The sequence below is a fragment of the Cricetulus griseus genome, chromosome 4, assembly GCF_003668045.3.
Source record: "Cricetulus griseus strain 17A/GY chromosome 4, alternate assembly CriGri-PICRH-1.0, whole genome shotgun sequence".
NCBI classification, from domain to species: Eukaryota; Metazoa; Chordata; class Mammalia; order Rodentia; family Cricetidae; genus Cricetulus; species Cricetulus griseus.
The window spans coordinates 104430131-104451791 of NC_048597.1; the positions used below are offsets into that span (position 1 = coordinate 104430131).

Here is a 21661-nt window from a genome sequence, read left to right on the forward strand (position 1 = left end):
CCCATAAAGAAATAATTATTAGAATTAAACAAAGCCCCTGGAACATCCTAAAGGCTCACTGTGGCATGACAGTCTTACATCCAGAGTGGATTTTCCAACTTTTTGCTCCTCCCCTTGTCACAAGCTGGATTCTAGACAGACTTGGATGAATGCCAATATTCCAGGCAAATTCTAAATAGAGCCATGTGATGTGCATGGCTCTAGCATTTCTAGATTGCACAGCAGATTTCAGGGCTGGGTCTGGGAGACTACCTGATAGTTAAAGCATGCACAAGCATGAGGGAGGCCTGAGTTCAAATCTCCAGTGCCCATGTAAAAAGGCAGGCACAACTGTGTGTCCCTGGACCCCCAGTGCTATGGTGGGAATGGAGATGGGAGGATCAATGGGGCTTGTGGCTGCCAGCCTAGCGGCAGGTTCAGTGAGAGACCCTCCCTCAAAGAAATAAGGTAGAGTGATGGAGCAGGACAAACACCCAGTGTGCACACACATACATGCGTATGTTACATGTACATAATCACACACAAAATAAAAAACTCTTGCATTGGGTGGTGCCACTTCCTTCTTGTCCCTGTTCCATAAGAGGGGGAGGCTGAGGCTTGGTGCTCTCAGCCTTAGTGATTCTCTTTCATTCTTCGGTCTACTGCTCGGTAGTTCTGACAACCATCACACAGATACATACACACATGTGTGTGATATTGCATTTTGCTATTTCCATTCATTTGTTTTAATACCCTGACCAACGGGTTGCATTAGTTTTGGTTTTCCTTCGATTGGTGGCAGTGTGGTGGGGATCTATGATCACAGAGGGGCATACCCCGTCCACTTGACTTAGAAAGTATGCAGCACACAGAGCCAGGTGTGGTGGTACAGGGCTGCCATCTAGCAGGCAGAGGCAGGAGGATCACCATTAATTTGAGGCCAGCCTGGTCTACTTAGTCAGTTCTAGGATAGCCAGGGCAACATAATAAGACCCTAACCCCTGACCCTCCTTACAAAATAGAAACACAGATCAGCTTTGGAGTGGGTTTCTGCCTGCACTTCCTCCCCTCCCGTGCTTCGTTGGCCTGAGCCATAGCTGACGCTGCCTTTTTTTGGTTCAGGCTTGGGCTAATGACGAAGTTGTACGTCTTGAACCCCAAAGCTGTGAGTGTCATTGAGCTATATGGCATCCTGGACCCCGCCACTCGAGACTGGACGGATGGGGTGCTGTCAAACATCTTCAGGGAGATCAACAGGCCGACCGACAAGAAGGAACGGAAGTGAGTGTCTGCCTCATTAGCCACAAGCCTGGGTTAGAAGCAATTTCTTTGGCATCCTTTCATTTCGAGCAGTTTCTTAGAATTTCTTTTCCTTGTGACCTTGATGGTCTGGAATATTCCAGACCAGCTGCATTATAGAAGAGCCTCAGTTTTAGTTCCCGGGCTGCTCTTTTGGTTCTGGCTGTGTGTCTCAGACAGGAATGCCACAGAGATGGGGGATCCGTCTCAGCATTGGAAATGTGTGGTGTCTGCATGTCCTGCTACTCACAGTGCCTTCTCTTCTGGACAAGGCATCATCTCCCCCTTTGGAGTGGATTGGCCGTCTGTAGGGAGACACCTCAAGCTGATGCTAACACTCCATTTCCCTCCAGTCCCATGCCCACCAAACAGCTATTGTGACTTGCTTGAGTCAAGTCTTTCTACTACGGATTCAGATGGCAAGTCCCTGTTGGGAGGTGACATGACTGTAGAGTGTGGGTTGTCAGCCACACAGTGGAATTGGACACACGTTGCGTGGCCTCAATTTGATAACAGCCCAGGGGTTATGAAGAGACTGCACTGATCCTTAGGAACTACTGCTGAAGTATTAGGGGAAAGGATTATCATATCTGCAGCAATCAAAGACAGGGAGGGAGGGAGTCAGAGAGAGAGAGAGAGGAGAGAGAGAGAGAGAGAGAGAGAGAGAGAGAGAGAGAGAGAGAGAGAGAGAGAGAGAGAATGAGAATCTAGTGGTTTGAGAATCTGCCTGCCCCATGTACTATTTTCTTATGAAGATAGTTGGCATGAAATTGGGAACCATCCAATAATCTAGAACCATCTTGTCTTGAGATCTTTAGCTAAGATCTCCCCCTCTGCCCGGTAAGTGTAGCATGTGGCAGCACACATCTGTAAACTTACCATTCAGGATACTGAGGCAGGAGAGTTTCCAGCCAGCCTGAACTACCTCAAGAGACCCTGTCTAAAAATAAATAAATTGGGCTGGAAAGATAGCCTAATGGTTAAGGTCACTGTCTGCTTTTCCAGAGGACCAGGGTTCAGGGCCCAGCTCCCACATAGCAACTCTCAACCATCTGTAACTCCAGTTCCAGTTGCCCTCTTGTGGCCATTTTAGGCACTGCATACACATGGGGCACAAATATTCTGCAAATGCTCATACATATGAAATAAAAATTTTTTAAAAAAGGAAAAACAGAAAGGAATAACAAAGTTTTTTTTAAAAAAAAAACATAGTGATAAACTGCTAAGGCAAAAATCTGATAGTAGACGGTGATACTTTCTGATCCCGTGATACTACTCACACAGGATTAGTAGGTGGTTCCCATATAGGAATGCAGGGGTGCTGTCATTTAAAAGAACAAATGAGGATAAAGGTAAATAGTATGAGATGAGAAAGAAGGTGATTGCAAACTCCAGACAAAACAAATGGCTCTAAGAGACAGAAAATGAATTGTAGACTCCTAATTGGCTCTGCAGCAAATGCCTCCATATTAAAATAACATCAGTAGTGTGTACTGTTCACTAGCTTAGCAGTCTTATTCCAAGGGTGGAACGTCAGTTTGCTTAAGGAAGCCAGCTGGATTGTGTGTGACAGTCTCCGATGCTCAAATGTTAGTGAGTTACTCAGTATTCATGCACCTCTCGGTCAACTATCAGGACAAAGGGAGTCACTGTGAAGGTCCTGGCTGGAAAGTCCTGGAGAAAGACATAGAGCAGGAGGGACAGTGGGCACACAGCAGGCTCTAGGGTTTGTGGCTTACCTCTCCTTGGTCACTGCAGGTATATTTTGTTTGATGGTGACGTCGATGCCTTGTGGGTGGAAAACATGAACTCAGTGATGGACGACAACAAGCTGTTGACCTTGGCCAATGGGGAGCGCATTCGGCTCCAGGCACACTGTGCCCTGCTCTTTGAGGCAAGTAGTGCTGAGAAGGAAACTTGAACAGGAGCCTTGCTTTTAGTTCATTAAGTCTTTACTAAGGTAGATGACTAATGAAAACTCAGAAGTTTACAGTGAGTTCAACATTTTGATTTTTTTTATTTTATTAGTTCAAATTAGGAACAAGCTTGCTTCAGATGTCAATCCCTTCTCCCCACTCCCTCCCCTCCCCCGAATGTTTTGATTTTTAACATGACATTTATCTATGTCTGTGCACTTGGGTATGTGTGTGGGTCAGGGGACAACTTGTGGGAGCTGGTTCTTTTGTCCAGGGTATAGGTACCAGGGATTGAACTCAGCTGGCAAGACTTGGCAGCAAGTGCTTTACTCACTGAGCCCTCTCACCAGCCCAACCCCTTTGTTTACTGTCTTCTTCTGTCATCCCTTCTTTATTATTCGAAACTAGAGTTAACTACTTTCATTTTTTGTTTGTTTTTTGAGACAGGCTGTCACTATGTAGCTCCAGCTGTCCTGGAACTCACTTTGTAGACAAGGCTGGCCTTGAACTCAGAGAGATCCACCTGCCTCTGCCTCCCAAGTGGGGGAATTAAAAGTATGCACCACTACTCCTGGCTGTTTTGTTTTGTTTTGTTTCTAAAACTATTTCTTCTGAGAATCATCCTATTATCTATAAAAAACATGCTTAGCTTGTTACTCATTCTTCTACTTAATTTATCCATGAGTAGATTGGAAAGATGGCTCAGTGGTTAAGTGTGCTTGCTGCTGTTCCAGAGGACCCAAGTTTGGTTCCTAGCATCCACACTGGGCAGTTCACAAACACCCATCACTTGAGCTCTGGCCTCCCTGGTAATAAATACACTCACATAGTGTACATACCTACACACACACAGACACACAGACACACAGACACACACACACACTCACACATACACACACACACTCACACATACACACACACACACACACACACACACACACACAGACAGACACACACACACACAGACACACACACATACACAGACACACACACAGACACACACACAGACACACAGACACACACACACACACACACACATACACACACACAGAAATAAAAGTACAAACTATAAATAAAATAAAAACACGAGCTTTTAATTTATACATTATTGTTGAACATGCTTGTAATCCTAGCAATTAGGAGGCTTCACAAGAGGCAGGAGGATTCCCATGAGTTTGAGGCCAGCATGGGCCACGTAAGGAATTCTTGGCCATGTATACCTATACAGCAAGTCCTGATCTCACAGAAACCAAACAAAAGTTAAAAACTTTATATATTATCTACCGGCTGAGTCCTCTGATATGAGGATTCATCTGCTGTCTCAGTTGTAGACCCCTCCTCCTCACAGCACTGCATTTCTGAATTGTCTAACAACACACACTATTGACATTGTTTTGAATATGGAATTATTTATTGCAGAGCCAGCTAGCATGCTATAATTCCTTCTTTGTCTTTTAGAACCATTTGTTTTGTCTGGAGTTTGTAGTCACCTTCCCTTTGTCTCCCGTTATCTGCCCTCTTGTTTGTCCTAGAGACTGTTCCCCAAGTCTCCCCCTCCCATTTCCTGCTAACCACACCAACTGCTTGTTCATAGCTGTGTCCTAGGACTTGCTCTTGCTCCAGGCTAATAGTGATATTTTTCTTCAGTCTGCAGAATTCATCAGTGCATTTGTGTTTGTGCATAGCATTGTCTAGTTGGCTGATGGAATCGTGTCTTTTATAAAGAGAGACACTTGTCAGTGCTGTTACAGGCTAGCCTGGGCTACATGAAATACTATCTTTAAAAAACTGAAACAAGAGCTGGGTGGTGGTGGTGCACACCTTTAATCCCAGCACTTGGGAGGCAGAGACAGATGGATCTCCATGAGTTCGAGGCCAGCCTGGTCTAAAAGATCTAGTTCTAGGATAGCTAGGGCTACACAGAGAAACCCTGTTTCAAACAAAACAAAACAAAACAAAACAAAAAACAAAAAACCCCCAAAACCAAAAAACAACGAAATAAAACAAAACAAAGCAGCAGCTCAGTGGTGAAGAACACTGGCTGTTTCGGCAGAGGGAGCATCAGTTTGGTTCCTAGCTTGTACTTGAGAGCTCACAGCTGTCTGTAACTCCATTTTCAAGAGATCTGACGCCCTCTTTTGGCCTCTGTGGGTACCTGCACATACCTAGTACACAGACAAACACTCAGGCTCATCCACATCCACATCCACATTAAACAAAATAATAATGTCTTTTTTTTTCTGGGATCTGAATAACTTCCATCCATGTTTCTGACTTCTTACTTTTTATCGGGGAGTCTACAACATAGTTATTTAATGAGAAGATGTCACATCAGGCATAGCAATCTCACTGTGACCTCCATGTTCAGTTTAAAGCCCCCACAGCTGTGCTGACTGCCCGTCATGGGCTTCATGCCCTTGTGAATCTTTGCCTAGGGAAGGTCCTGGCATGTGTGGCCCAGGTGCTAGCAGCCATGATCAGAAGGGTTTCAGAGCTGAAGGGTTCACTCTTTCCAGGTGGGAGACTTGCAGTATGCCTCTCCTGCTACTGTATCTCGATGCGGGATGGTCTACGTGGACCCTAAGAACTTGAAATACCAACCATACTGGAAAAAATGGTTACAAACACAAATACAAAACAAGGTGAGCATTACTCTTAAACAGCTCGGGCCCGGTCAGGAATGTTGGACAAGGGATGCGTGTGTCCATGAGCACACAGCCTTAGTATGCCATCTTGACCACTGAGCCTGCCCTCCCCCAGTGAACCACTTTAAACTCTATGCTGAATGGTCAATTGTGATGCTTGAACTCGGAAGACCATCAGCTCCTTTTCTGTCAGATGGAGCCTGTTACCTCCCGTTACTTGAAGGTGTGGGTGCATTGTGGCAGCAAAGGGAAATAAGTGTAGCATAAAGAGTGAACCTATCAGCCGGGTGGTGGTGGTGTTGCACACCTTTAATCCCAGCACTCAGGAGACAGAGGCAGGCAGATCTCTGTGAATTCAAGGCCAGCCTGGTCTACAAAGCTACACAGAGAAGCCCTGTCCCCCTAAAACAAACAAACGACAACAACAAAAAGACAAACCTGTCTACACACGAAAGGCACTGGCCCTGGGGCTCGACACCTGCTGAAGTCATTGTCATAGCTATCATCTCAGCTTCCAGGTCCTTCCACCTAAAAGGACCCTTGGAAAGGAATTGGCTCTCTTCTCTACAGGTGGAGCAAAAGTATTTAAATGACCTCTTTGAGAAATATGTGCCCTTGCTCATTGACATGATCATAGAGGGGATAGTGGACGGAAGACAAGGCGAGAAGCTCAAGATGGTGGTTCCTCAGACGGACCTGAATATGGTAAGAACACTCTACCGATGACAGCCAAAGGAAGGCTACCCCGGAGATGGACCCATGCCTTGGGGAAGGAGCTTAAAGGGAGCAGAGATGGCTGATGGGTGGATGTCAGGGCACATTCTTGTGACTCTCATGCAAGCGAAGGTGCCAGGCTCCATGTGGTCAAACCAATATGGCAGGTATAGATGCCATCACTATGGGACAGGGGACCCCAGGACTCAGGGCAGGATAGCATCATGGAGGTCAGCAAGATGGACTGAGACAGGCTTTCTATGATCAGGTGACCCAGTTAACCAAGATGATGGATTCACTACTGGAAGGGGAGATCGAGGACATGGACCTTCTAGAGTGTTTCTTCCTGGAGGCACTCTATTGCTCCCTCGGCTCCTCCCTGCTTGAGGTGGGACGGATCAGATTTGACGAGTACGTTAAACACCTCTCGTCAATGCCCACCGCAGACACGGAGGGGGTCTGGGCCCGTCCTGGAGAACTGCCAGGTAGGAATCATGACCCCTTCTTTGGTGCGGGTTTGTAGGGGACGTCAACCTGCTTTTCCCCGTTGCTGCCAGTGTGGGTTTCCAGCCTGTGTGACGTAGCCACTGCCACGCTCAGGGCTTCAAGCGTATCGCCCACTCCAGCAGGGCAACCCCTGAGACACCGCTGTTGGAGGAGGCTGTGCCTCTGACCCTATCTTGGACCCTTATACTCTAGCTCTGGCTGAGCTCTCCACACTTGACACAATCCTGGGTTCCCCTTTTCCCTCTGGGCTCCCCCATCTGTCTCACAGACCAACAGGTAAGTCATAGGAAGGTATCTTATAAGGGTTTAAGCTTTTGCATGAATATGTGCACCCTTAAATAGAAACAGGTGGAGCCCACTGATGGCCTTCTGCTTGGAGAAGTGGTCTGTGGAGAGATGGGGGGTGGCACACATGTGAGTGGGGACCCTGGTGAGGAATGGTCTGGGGCGGGGGTGCGGATGGTGGGTGGGGCTCCAACCCCAGAGCTATCTTTGCCACCATGCTTCTTCTTTTCTCACCCACCCTGTCTTTGCCAGATGCCCTATGGGTCATGGGTCATAGGTCATACCTGTACTTATCCAGTCTCAGAGTTCAGCATCTACATCAAAATGGTCTGTTTATTTGCCTCTACCCTTGCCTGGCCCACCAACATCTGTAAGGGTGGGGTCATGACTTTATGCCCCAGGGTTGTGTTTCCAAGGATTGGTGGCTAACTGCAAAAAGGTACACACCGAGTACCTATCCTGTGAAGGGGTAGCAAGCAAAACTGAGGGTAGCTCTGAGGTGAGCAGGCAGCTCATTCCAGCTGCATCAAAATCTATCCTGTTCCCATGTCTGTCACTAGAACAACACGGACCCTTGTCCCCTGCAGGGCATCTTCCCACCCTGTACGACTTCCATTTCGATTCCAAGCGGAACTACTGGATCCCATGGAGCAAGCTAGTTCCTGAATATGTTCACAGCCATGAAAAGAAATTTGTCGACATCTTGGGTGTGTAATCACTGGCCCTGTTCTTAGCTTCCTGGTGTGAGTGGGTGTGAGTAGGCCTGAGAAGAAGACCATGGCCTCACTGGCAACTGAATGCCATCCAGGAACTCATTGGAAGTGACTAGAGGGTGGCACCATCTGCCCCTTGGGGTCCCATTTTGTCCCATGCCTCTGAGCATCTCTGTGTGGCTGTGACCTGGGCTTTTCCCTGCAAGCCGATGCCCATGATGGCCTGTTCTCTACTTTCCTTACATCTCCAAGGGTGCTCCAGCCACAGAGCTGGCTGGGCACAGGGAGAACACAGGGATAGCCCTGCTCCATCCTGTATGATTCCACAGTAAGCATGTCTGGTCTGGTGCATGGTGCTTCTGGAGCAAGACATGTGCATTTTCTAAGGGCTCCCCTCCCGAACTGGAATCGTACCACAGGAGAGTGGGTGGGCTGGACCTGACTGTGCGGTGGTGCTGCCTTCAGCAGAGGTTTTCAGGAAATCGATCCCACAGATGCATGAGGTGTGAGTGGGGTTTCCATTCTGAATGTAAATCAGATGGAGTTCAGGGAGCAGGGTGCTTGAAGTTGGTGCAGTTGCCACAACCACTGTGCCAAAGAAATGCATCACACTCAGTTATACACTTTGATTGGCTAGATGTTACACCTCTAAAAGGCCATACAATGGCTGGGAAGCCAAGGCTAGGCTTTATCCATATTCTCCTTTGCAGCCAGAGCTTAGCTTAAAAACAAAGCAAAACAAAATGCCAGGTGGTGTTGGTGCATATCTTTAATCCCAGCACTTGGGAGGCAGAGAGGCAGGTGAATCTCTAAATTCGAGGCCAGCCTGGTCTACAGAGCAAGTTCCAGGACAGTTGGGGGATACACAGAGAGACCGTGTCTCGAAAAACCAAACCAAAACCAAACCAAAACTGTATACGTGTGCAGTGTGTGTGTGTGTTTGTGTGTGTGTGTGTGTGTGTGTGTATGGTACAGGCTGTCAGGTGTCTTCCTATATGCTGTGTGCTTTCTTGCCTTGAGACAGGGCCCTTCTCTCAGCCTGGAGCTTGTTCTGGTTTTCCTGACTGTCCAGCAAGCTCTCGGGTTCTGCCTGTCTCCACCTCCCTGATGCTGCTGTTAAAGGCACACACAGCCACATGAAACTTTTAATGTAGGTGCTGGGGATTTGAATTCAGGTCCTCTGCTTCTAGAGCAAGCTCTTACCCACTTAGCCACCTCTCCAGTCCCAGAGCTCAGTGTTTTCTGCTTCCTACTGGATGCATGGGACTCTGTGTGAGTGCTAGGTGGCCAAACGCTCAGAGTTCCTGTGACACTCCTATTCTGTCTTTTAGTTCACACAGTGGATACGACCCGTACCACCTGGATACTAGAGCAGATGGTTAAAATCAAGCACCCTGTTCTTTTTGTGGGTGAATCGGGCACTTCTAAGACAGCCACTACCCAGAACTTCCTTAAAAATCTGAGTGAGGAGACCAATGTAAGTATTTGTATTAGTTAACAGCTGCCCTGTAACAAGTTATTCAGCACCTGGTGGCTTAGTGCCACAGCCCTTATTACTTCTCAGTTTCCATGGGTCAGGACTCTGACGTGGCTTACCTGGGTGACTCAAGTTCTCTCACAGAAATGCAGTTAAGGTTGGTGAAGGCCATGTTCATTCAAAAGCCTGACTGGGGCTGGATGATGGCATTTCATGTGGCTGGTGACCTCAGATTCTCAGAGTAGGCCTCTCCTAGGAATGCATGGCTGTGCTTTTCTTAGACCTGAGGCCTGGTAAGTTACCATGTACCATGAAGGCACCATGCTCCTGGGCTTCCTGGCCCCGGAGAGCCGAGTTAAGTAAATGGCTACTCTTTGTAACTTATCAGGCCTCAGGATAAGCATCTTACGGTGAGAAGGAACAAGCCTGCCAGAGAAGGTCCACTTCCATAAGAGAGAAGAGAAGCCACTTCCTTAGAACCCTGGAGTCTGAAATGCTTTTGAGAGCCTTCTCCATCTGATTGCCCCAGAGGTCCTGGGAACCTCCAAAACTCACTGACATGAAATGAGGGATTATGTCCAATGCCTGTGATCTGAGACATATTCCATCCACATTAGTGACATGCAAGGACAACTGGTTTCCTTCATGGCAGAAATCCAACATAGACCACAAGGCAGAAGCCACTGTGTTCCTTGTGAAATGGTGTTAGGAATTCACTATACCAGAAACACAGATAACATTTTCTTTCTTTCTTTGTTTTTCAAGACAGGGTTTATTGTGTAGCCCTGGCTGTTCTGGAACTCAATCTGTAGACCAGGCTGGCTTTGAATTCAGAGAGATCCTCCTTCCTGCCTCTGCCTCCCAAGTGCTGGGATTAAAGGTGTGCTCTGCTGCCACCACCTTGCCTAGGTTTAGCAGTTTCAATGGCAGCTATGTATCATAAAGTCTACCCAGCTGGGTAGTCTGGGCAAGGTGAATGCAAGTTCTTTATTCCTATTTAATGACTGATGCTAACTCTTACAGCACATCAGAGACATACTATTTATATGTTTATATGTGGATTATAGAGTGGACACAAGTCCAAGAGGCCACAACAGAGCTCAGAGGTCTCAGAAGTGTGCTGAGGGTCTTTATCAATGGTAATGAACCCAGTCAGAGCTGGAAGGGGCTGCTGGGGTCAGGGTTGAGAGCACAGCTGTGGGCTCTTTGGTTTTTCAAGACAGGGTTTCTCTGTGTAGCTTTGGAGCCTGTCCTGGAACTCGCTCTGTAGGCCAGACTGGCCTCAAACTCACAGAGATCCACCTGCCTCTTCCTCACAAGTACTGGGATTAAAGGTGTGTGCCACCACCACCTGGCAAGCTGTATATTTTTTAGCTGCCAGGTGAAAAAGCTGAAGTGGGTCAGGAAACAGCAGGCCAGGACTAGGTCCAGACAGGTGAACAGATGGACTGGCAGGCAGTAGAATACTGTGGGACAGAGCCAAGTCAGCGAATCCTTGGCCCTTGATACACATGAGGTATCACATGATAGGTTGGTGTGCAGCCAGGCTGTCACAGTATTGGGTGTCCATCACTTTATGGAGTCCAGAAGAGGGAGTTTCACCCTTTCTTTGGTCTGGTGTCTGATTAAGTCTCTGGGCCGGGTTTTTGTGACATTATTTTGCCCCCACAGTTTTGATTCTCCCCAATAAACATTGTGTTTCTCCTCCAGGAATAAGTCATTATCCAGTCTGTCCTGGATACATTTCTGGGTGCCCCAGGAGTTATAGAAATCCTCCCTCAAAATGGAGTCAAGAGCAGTTTGTCAAATGGAGTCTCCTAGGATGGTGTGCAGCCCAAAAGACCGTTTTATACAATACAGAGATAATTACAGTGGGACATGGACAGACTCTGCAAGGAATTCTGGGTGGATCAGGCCTGCCTGCCTCCCTCATCTCATGCAGTGTGGTATATTTAGCTTTAAAGGTGTCAGGGCAGAGGGCACAGAATTGCTGTTAGAACCAGACACCTCAAGAGGAACCCATGCTCAGAAACCTCTCTGTGTGTCATCGCTTTCCTAGAACCGTGCCCCTAGACCTCATTGGCTACAAGCAGACATACAAAGACAGCCAATTAGCTGCTAACCATTAGCACTTATGCACATGTACTCATGAGCATCTGGGTTGAAGGATATTTTTTTTTTAAGTCAGCTGTTCCCAAAGTGCAGTCCACAGACCAACAACTTTGGCACCAACTGAGATGTTTAAACACCTCACTGACGGAACCCCAGCTCTGGGCAGGGGATACTGATATGTGTGGCATAGTGGTCTAGCTGTGGCTAGTATGTGGCTGAATATGAGCATCGGTGTGAACTGTGTGTGTGCGTTGGTGCGTGCATGCAGTATGTGAACACACATGTACACACATGTGTGCTCATAGTTCCTCTAAAGGCACAAGAGAGAGGTGAGGGAGGCAGAGAGAGGGGGAGGGAGAGAGAGAGAGACAGAGAGAGAGGAAGAGGGAGGGAGGGAGGGAGGAGACCTGTGAGGTCCAGGAGGAAGCTGTTCATGCTTTCTTTGGTCTCCTTATTCTTATTAACAGGCAATTGCCTTGAAAGCAATTTATGTTTAAAACTCCTCTGCTATAGAGAGTGGTCCAGCAGATGTCGTTAAAATCGTCTTTCCAGGCTCTTAAAGGTCAGACAGTTGCCTTTTGAGAGGCTACCCAGGGAGACCAACACTTTCCCCTATCACATATCATCATGTGACTTTTCCTGGGAACTTATTTCTAATCACCCACATAGCAAGGTCTACCCAAGTCCAGCTCGGTGAACCGAATGAGTATGAGTGGGGTCACTTTCTGAAGCAGGAGACATGTGGGTAACAGTTAACTGGTTGTATTTCTTAAGGAGGGCCCAGGGTCTTTCCAGCCCTCCACACTTTGATGAGGGGGGTGTTAGTGGGTCCAACCTTGGGAAGGTCTCCTGTTAGGAATCACAGCCTCTCTGATTTCAAATTAGTGTGACCTTGGGGACAGCATTCCACAGCCTGCATTGTCCCAAGGCTCATGAGTGGCAACATACAATCTAGCAAAAGGAAAGAGGGTATATTGTTGGGACAGGGTTTCACTGTGTAACCCTGGCTGGCCTGACCTTGAACTCACAGAGATCTCCCTGCCTCTGCCTCTCAAGTGTGCCATCACACCCAGCTCTGGCTTTAGCTCTTAAAAATGATGAAGCATGGACCTGCAGCCGTTCTGGAACGTTAGTTTGGAAGCCAGTTGTTTTACCACACTCTTCTCTGTTACAGATCGTGCTGATGGTCAGCTTCTCCTCACGAACCACATCCCTGGACATCCAGAGGAACCTAGAAGCGAGTGTAGAGAAGCGGACAAAGGACACATACGGGCCGCCCATGGGGAAGCGCCTGCTGGTGTTCATGGACGACATGAATATGCCAAAGGTGGGCAGAGCTTACACAGGTGGGACAGGGGTGTGTCTTTTTGAGATTTTTATTATTTAAGACTAATTTTAAGTTTTATTACTTTTATGGGTGTGTACCTGTGTGTATATTTGCCACATGTGCCCCAAGAGACCAAAAGAAGGTGTCAGATCCCCTGGAGCTGGAGTTACATGCGGTTGTGAGCTGTCTGACATGGGGGCTGGGAACAGAACTCTGATCCTCTGGAAGAGCAGCAAGTGTTTTCAGCTATCTGTACATCTGCAACATGTCTGACCATCTATCCATTGTCCCTCCATGTATCTAGTCACCTGTCATCTACTGTTTCATTTATTTACAGACCCACATCTGTTATTCTTCCATCCATATGCTAAGGAATCTGTATACCATCCATCCACTGTCCATCTCTCCATCCATCCACCCACTCACCCATCCATCAACAGAATCCACCCGTCCATCCATCCATCCACCCACCCACTCACCCATTCATCTACCCACCCACCCATCTATCCACTCACCCATTCATCCACTCACCCATCCATTTTTCCATCCATCCATTTTCACCCATCCAAATACATACAAATGCATTCTCCCATCCATCCATCCATCCATCCATCCATCCATCCATCATCCATCCATCCATCATCCATCCATCATCCATCCATCCATTCCACTTGCTGAACACCTCCCAGGAAACTGGTGCTGTGAGGTGTGTAAGCCTCAGCAGTCTCTGCCTTCATGGAATGCACAGTGTAGTGAAGGAGACAGACTTTAAACCTCGGGTGTGAATAGACAGTTATAGACTTGGGAAGCCCTGTGAAGCCAACCCAGAATGCTTAGGGGGAAACAGGAGAGGTAAGCATTTGAGGTTGGCACAGTCTTGCCTAGTTCTAACTTTTAATACTGCTTTTTTCTTTCCTAAAAACAAACAAACAAAACTTCCAGGTAGATGAGTATGGCACCCAGCAGCCTATCGCCTTGCTGAAGCTGCTGCTGGAAAAGGGCTACTTATATGACCGTGGGAAAGAGCTCAACTGTAAGAGTATCCGTGACCTGGGCTTCATTGCTGCCATGGGGAAGGCAGGAGGGGGCCGCAATGAGGTGGACCCCAGGTTCCTCTCGCTGTTCAGCGTCTTCAATGTCCCCTTCCCATCCGAGGAGTCTCTGCACTTGATCTACTACTCCATCCTCAAGGGCCACACCTCGGTAACTGGGCTTTCCCCACAGTGTGAACTGGAGGACAACAGGCTGGGTGGGATTTATCTACTCAAGAGTGGGGTCTGTACACTCCAAGGCTTCAGCCAGTTGGGGAGGGTGCCGTGTGAGGAGCAGGAAGGACTGTGAGCCTTGTCGGAAGCTGTTCACCTACAGATGAGGTAGAGGGTGGATCAAATGGTGAGCGGCATGCGCACACGCACACATATACACATGCACACACATAAAAATGGAAAATTCTTTATTTTAACCATTCAATTTAGAAGCATTTGGTCCACTCAGTCTTGGCTAACTATTTGCACTGTGTAAATAGAACTTTTTTTTTTTTTAAACAAAGGAAACCTGTACCCATTACAGACTCCCCTTTCTCCCAATCCCTGGAAGCCACATGGCCTCTGATGTCTGATTTCTCTTATTTAGCACCAGGTTTTCAAGATCAATCCATGTGTCAGTGTTTCATTCCTTTTCCTGATCAAATACTATTCTGTCATGAAAATACCACATTTCACTTATCCATTCTACCGATAGACATGGTGGTCTTTTTGATTTTTTTTTTAAAGAACTTTAATGAGAGCATCGGGGCCGTGAGCAAGAAGCTGACATTCTGCACATTAATGCTTTACAAAGACATTGTCCAAGACCTCCCTCCCACGCCTTCCAAGTTCCATTACATCTTCAACCTTCGAGACCTCTCCAGAGTGTTCAACGGTCTTGTCCTCACCAATCCAGATCGGTGAGTTTGGGGGCTTGTTTGTTTCACTAAAACATACCCTAAAGCAGCCATTTTCAAACTTTCATAGGGATTGCCCGAGACCATGGGAAAACACAGATATTTACATCATGACTCAGAACAGTAGCAAAATTACAGTTATGAAATAGCAGCGAAAATCATTTTTATGGTTGGGGTCACCACAACATGAGAAACTGTATCAAAGGGTCGAAGCATTAGAAGGGTTGAGAACCACTGTCTTAAAGGTTTGATGGCTTTGGTTAGGACTTTTCAATGAGTCAAATGGGTCAAAAAAAAAAAAAAAGTGTCAGTCAACCACATGGCATCCTTGATTGTGTTGATGGAGAAAACAGATAAACCCTTAGGGTGACAGCTGATGCTCCTTAGCCCCCGAAGTTGGGTATCTTGGTCCCTCCAGTGGGATGGCTTTGCAGCCTCACCTGCTTAGCTCTGTGGCTGGATCTGCATGGAGCCTATGGCTAGTGTGACTACGGCATTTCCAGCTGGGTGGAGGATGTGTACATGAGTCTCTGGGAGTCGCCAGACACAGCATGGAAAGGGTTATGGCTCTTTACTGTGTCTCAGGAACACCAGACTCCCATCTTTCCCTGGCTGCTTCAGTCTCTGGATCTGCAGGAGGGGCGGAGCTATGTGGGTTTACAGCAGGAACAGGCAACACTGAAGAACAGCAGAGGGCTCTTCACAGGCCTTGACCTGCCTTGGAGTGCTGTGGATGGTTTAGAGTTGGGGTCTTCCTTGTTCCTAGTCTTTTGAATGGGGTGATGGCTCTTTGCCAGGAGCTAGAGAAGGTTCTGGAAGTAGGGTCAGGAAAAGGAGCAGTCCTGAGACAGACTCTGAGTTCACACGGGCCTTGGACGGTGTGTGTGTGTGAGCGTGACTGACATATGTAGGATGAGCCCTGGGTGATGACCTTGTGACCCCTGTATTTAATTTGCTAGCTTCCAGCTAGAATGAGATAGAGGGTCTTTAGGGATGTGACTCTTGTGCCCCCCCCATCCACCTGAGCCCTCCCCAGGGCACCTGGTGACCACCAACATTGCCCTTCCTTCATGTAGGTTTCAGACAGTGACTCAGATGGTAAGGGTGTGGAGAAATGAATGCCTGAGGGTTTTCCATGACCGGCTCATCAATGAAGTAGACAAGCAGCTGGTGAGCATATGCAAGCGTCTTAATGGGCGGAAAACCCTACCTAAAGTCTGAATAAGACACATGGCAGCAGGGCCGGAAAGATGGTTCAGCAGGCACTTTCGGCCAAGCCCGATGATCTGATCTCAGGGCCCAAATGGTGGAAGGACAGAACTGACTCCTAGAAATTATCTTCTGCCCTCTATGTGTGCCCCCTAAGCCCAAATAAATAAGAAAATGTAATTAAAACAAACAAGCAAACAAACCAAAGAGAGGGTTTAAAAGAAAAAAAGCCAAACAAACAAACAACCCAAAAGAAACCAATATATTGTTTATACAGGAATCTCACAGCAGGATAGGTGTTGCTAGGGAAGGTCTAGGCTAATTATCCCACTGATAATGAGTTCTCTCTTCCTGCCAAATGTATGGAACTGTGGACATGTCTGGGGCCTTAACCCACTTCTGTTTCAAGGTGCAAGACCACATAGGGAACCTGGTGAAGGAGCATTTTGAGGATGACTTCGAGGTGGTGATGAGAGACCCCATTCTGTTTGGGGACTTCCGGATGGCCCTGCATGAGGAGGAACCACGCATTTATGAAGACATCCAGGACTATGAGGCTGCCAAGGCACTGTTCCAGGTGCGGACGGCCTGTCTCCTGCTCTGTCCATACAAGATATTGCACACCCAGCATTTGGGGTGTGTTTGGTGGCCCCAGTAGCTCTCTTGTCTGTACTGGGCTGCAGCTCACTCTAGCAGGTTGACACCCAGCAGAACGGAGATTTACTTTATTTTTAGGTGTGTGTGTGTGTGTGTGTGTGTGTGAAAGTGCATGCATGCATGCATGTTTGTGAGTATAGTTGCCCATAGAGGCCAAAAGAGGGCGTCAGACTCCCTAGAACTGGAGTTACAGGCATTTGTGAGCCACCTGCACCTAGGTCCTGGGAAGGGCAGCATCTCCCTCCACCACACCAGCTGACTGCAATCTTGATGTCAGAAATTAAGTCTCCATCCCCATGTGCCCAAATGATTGGATTACTTCCTCAGCCATAGATGCTAAGGAAAAAGACAGCTCTCTCCAAACTTCATCTTTCCTGATGTGAAGGAGAGAGCCTGCCTCTTAAAATGTGGTGGGCTTATGGATCCTCTCCACTCAGGAAATCCTCGAGGAGTACAACGAAATCAACACCAAGATGAACCTGGTGCTGTTTGACGATGCGCTGGAGCACCTGACCCGTGTGCACCGCATCATCCGAATGGACCGAGGCCATGCCCTGCTGGTGGGTGTGGGTGGCTCCGGGAAGCAGTCCTTGTCCAGGCTGGCAGCTTTCACTGCAGGCTACGAGGTGAGGGCATCCTGTTTAAAGAGTTGAGAGTACGACCTTTCTGTTTTTGTCCCATTTGCCTGAGTTTACAAAGCGTCTAACCTGCAGTGGCTTGAGAACTCAAGCTCAAAAGTCAGACACAGGCTGCCCCTGTGAATTTAGAACTGTGGGAGCACAGGGGGTGGGGCTTAGGCATTGCTGACTGTCACACCTGAAACTCATAGCTTCCTGTAATTCCAGCTGCAGGGGATCCAGTGCCCTCCTGTGGTTCCTATAGCCACCTGTGTGGATGTGGTTCACTTACAGACACAGCCTGTGCTGGAACTCTCTCTGTAGACCAGGCTGGCCTCGAACCCACAGAGATCTAGCTGCCTTTGCCTCTTGAGTGCTGGGATTAAAGGTGTGCACCACCACTGCCTGGCAATAATTTTATTTTTACTTTTTGTACATCGGTGTTTTGCCTGCACGTATGTCTGTGTGAGGATGTCAGGTCCCCTAGAACTGGAGTTACAGACTGTTGTGAGCCACCATGTGGGTGCTTGGGAATTGAACCCAGGTCCTCTGGAAGAGCAGTCCACTGAGCCATCTCCCCAGCCCTAAAAATACTTTATAGAGCTAGATGGCACAGCTCATCATTTTAAGTGTACATACATAGGGTGCTTTTGGTCCAGTCTCAGATCTGTGTGACCATCACCAGCTTTTGCTACTACTGCAAGTACCCTGCTTTCCCTCCCTGTGACTCCCAGGTGGTCAAGTCCCTTCCTTGCCTTGCTTTTTCCACATAGGGGCACACACCTTTACGCTTACATGTGCAGCCCACACAGGACCCTTGTCAATCATCCAGCTTCCATGCTTGTGCCCCTCAGGGGATGTAATGTTTTGGGGCATGCAAACCCACACATTCTCCTGACGTGCTCAGAGCCTTCCCTTGCCTTGGTGGGTGCTGCCCACCTGTTCCCCCAGGTGTTTGAGATCCTGCTAAGCCGGGGCTACTCTGAGTCTAACTTCCGGGAGGACCTGAAGAACCTGTACTTGAAGCTGGGGCTGGAGAACAAGATGATGATCTTTCTGTTTACGGACGCCCACGTGGCTGAGGAGGGCTTCCTGGAACTCATCAACAACATGCTGACCTCAGGTACTGCCCCACCCCTGCCAGCAGGAATGTCCTGTCCTACCCCTCCACCAGAGTCAGAGAGAAACTTGACAATCCTTGTTGTCACACCAGACCCTGGAGTTCCCAGCTGAGTGCCAGCCCTCCTCTCCTCCCCTCCTGTGGGTGTATAGGTTACTTTACTCCTCCTTGTAACCAGGATGACCTGTTAGTCCCTGAGCTTGAAGCCATGTGTGTCTCCGCTCTGTGAAACACTGTGGGCTTATCCCACAGTGGCAATGAGACCCCTCAGGTTTTACAAGGAATATGATGCCCATGGCCTCTGTTGTCCTTGAAGTTCAGAGACTGAGATGTGCAGTGGAGGGTGGGCACCAAAGCACACACAGAGACACGCAGGGACAGCCACTGCAATAGTGAGATGAGGGGAGGAGCCCCACGAAGCACACACAGAGACACGCAGGGACAGCCACTGCAATAGTGAGATGAGGGGAGGAGCCCCACGAAGCAGCACTTGGAAGCAGGTGTCTTTTTTCCTGTGGCTCTTCATCAAGCTGCCCAAAAGCTGAGTTCATTCCAACATCCCAGTGGGTCTGCAGGGCTTTGGAGGCAACACCATGGCATCAACAGGTCCAAGATGTACAAACTCATCCTATCTGGCTTGCAGAGACTGCCATAGCTCAGGGTTCCTTGGCTCATACCACCCTACTCTCTGCTTTGTTCCCCTCATCCAACCGCTGCTCTTCATCCCTTCCTGTGACAACACCAGGCTGCCTGGGTCCTCTGCCTTGTCCCAACTGCAAAGCGCAGTCCCATTTGGCGGGGAGCATAAGGAAACATGCTTGCAGGTCCTATGGTGGGGTCAGGTGTCTTTGGAGGCCATCATTCATGCTCCCACATTGGGTAGAGAGGCCAGGCCACTGCTGGAAAAATACATGCAGGGAGTCCCCTGTGCTGAAGGGAAGAGACATCAAGGCAGGAGTGTGGTACTTTCATGGGCCTGATTTAGGTGTGGCTGGGGATGTAACTCAGTGGTACAGTGCTTGACTAGAATGTGTGAGGCCCTGGGTTCGATCCCCAGTACTAGGGGTAAACACACATTCCTATGCTGGGCATAGCAGTGCATGTGTGTACTTCCAGAACCCAGGAGGGTGAGGTAGGAGTGCTGGTTCTGATACAGCTTACATCCCAGAACCTTGACTAGGGGTGGTGAAGAAAGGAATCTGGAATTTGGTGGTCTGGGAAGCTCAGTGTTTTATTGAACAAGGAGGCAGAGTTATTGCATACAGATAAAAATGGAGGCCTGGACCCTAGCCCTGGTCTTCTGCTGGCCCCTGCTTCTCTCCCCATTATCCCTTGCTCCATCACCTTCTTTACACCCAAGGAGGTCAGAACTCAGAAACCTGAAAGCCAGTTCCCTCCACATTTGTGTCTGGCAGGGATCGTCCCTGCGCTCTTCCCTGAGGAAGAAAAGGACGGTATCCTCAGTCAGATTGGGCAGGAAGCCTTGAAGAACGGCATGGGCCCGGCCAAGGAGTCTGTGTGGCAATATTTCGTGAATAAGAGTGCCAACAACCTACACATTGTCCTGGGCATGTCACCAGTGGGAGACACCCTGAGGACTCGGTGCAGGAATTTCCCAGGTACCTTTGAGCTAAGCCTGTAAATCCTTCACCACTACTGCGGTATAGTGTGTGTGCTCTGGGGACCTGCCACATCAGCAGGGCCATACAGGATGTAGTACTTGAGTTGAAAGTTGGCCCTGCACCGTAGGCCCACTTCCCTGGTCCATCTCAATCTCCAGTAGGCATGGCTGGCATCATCCTGGCAGGAGAGTGTGCACACGTTCCCCGGCTGCAGGGTGCATGAAGTGGGGAAGGTGCCCCCTCTTCTCTCTCCCGGGGTCACAGTGACGAGATGCTGAGACACTTGAATGTGCACAGCTGAGCCACCACTCTAGTGGATACTAAAGACTGTGCACGTATGCGCTGGAGTAAGTCTGGGTTGCATAATTGTCCTCTTTTTGCCTCTCTTTAAGGCCTAGTCAACAACACTGGAATCGACTGGTTCATGCCCTGGCCATCCCAGGCCCTGCACGCAGTTGCCAAGTCATTTTTAGGTAAGCTGCCACTGTTGCAGGGACAGCTTGATCTCATAAAGAAGCTGTTCACTTTTCTGACTGAATCTTGACCCAGTAGATTCCTTCACCATAGATACCCTATGGCAAAGAATAGCTTTGTATTGTTAGTGTAGCTTGGGGTTACATTTTGCTCTAGTCCAAAGGAATCGGGAGTCTGCAAGGCATGACCTGTTGTAGAATATTATTTTAAGGTGTGTTACTTTTGTTTATGCTCTGTAACATTTGCTTAGTGATGCAAAGATGTGTTTGATTAAATAAAATTCGCCTGCGGTCAGGAGGTGGGTCAGCAACTAGCTGACAGGAAGTTGTAAGGAGAAGCCAGGTGGAGAAGGGTTTATAAGGAGGGGCAAGAGAAAAACCCGCACGAGGACTTCTTGGGAGATTCGAGGAGGTGAGCTGCTTGCTATTCAGCCTCTCTGGGAAACAGGATTCTCCCTCAACCTTTGAATCTTGAGTTCTTTAGTGGGGCAGAGATTTAAATAAGCTTTCTTAGTAGCTTTGAAAGAATCAGTGCGTGAGGGAACAGAATTCCCTCAGGGTTTGGCTCTTGCAGCCTGCCGCTGCTGGTAGTGGCAGAGTTATAGTTGCTGAATAGGATAACTGTAGCTTAAAAGGCAAACAATTAAAAAAGAAAAAGAACAATGGCCCACTGCCAAATGTGGCCCCCTGATTGTTTTGATGAATAAATTTTTATTGACCCACATTCCATGGACATTCTGACTTTGGCCCCTCCTATGCCACAGCTACATGGTCACATCCTTGCCATAGAGATGGTGCAGGATCTGCAGGGGGGAAAAAAGGCCACTACCATGGTGGTGCCAGCATGATTTTTCTTTTTTCCTCTAGATCTAACTTGAAAGGGTTTATGACCAATGTCACTAGGTGGCTTTGTAAATAATTCCAACTTTACAAGTGTGCACCTAACAAACTCAATAAGGAAACAGTCCTTCTACACAAACTTCCAAAACCATAACTTCAGTTATAATGCTGTTCTGGGAAGGAAGCCAAGAAAACATTTGTTGTGGG

General features: G+C 48.2%; 1 protein-coding gene across 1 annotated transcript in view; it reads left to right on the forward strand.

Annotated features, from left to right (window-relative positions):
- Nucleotides 1–21661, forward strand: part of Dnah10 (dynein axonemal heavy chain 10) — a 105109-nt gene that overhangs the window by 59232 nt on the left and 24216 nt on the right. Inside the window, exons 39-54 of the mRNA XM_027413894.2 lie at nt 1102–1260; nt 3037–3172; nt 5711–5836; nt 6410–6544; nt 6822–7038; nt 7933–8052; nt 9390–9535; nt 12822–12974; nt 13917–14177; nt 14747–14919; nt 15993–16086; nt 16535–16702; nt 17220–17408; nt 18351–18522; nt 19935–20138; nt 20534–20614. Coding sequence (XP_027269695.1) covers nt 1102–1260; nt 3037–3172; nt 5711–5836; nt 6410–6544; nt 6822–7038; nt 7933–8052; nt 9390–9535; nt 12822–12974; nt 13917–14177; nt 14747–14919; nt 15993–16086; nt 16535–16702; nt 17220–17408; nt 18351–18522; nt 19935–20138; nt 20534–20614 — 2534 coding nt within the window. The remainder of the gene's footprint in view (nt 1–1101; nt 1261–3036; nt 3173–5710; nt 5837–6409; nt 6545–6821; nt 7039–7932; nt 8053–9389; nt 9536–12821; nt 12975–13916; nt 14178–14746; nt 14920–15992; nt 16087–16534; nt 16703–17219; nt 17409–18350; nt 18523–19934; nt 20139–20533; nt 20615–21661) is intronic.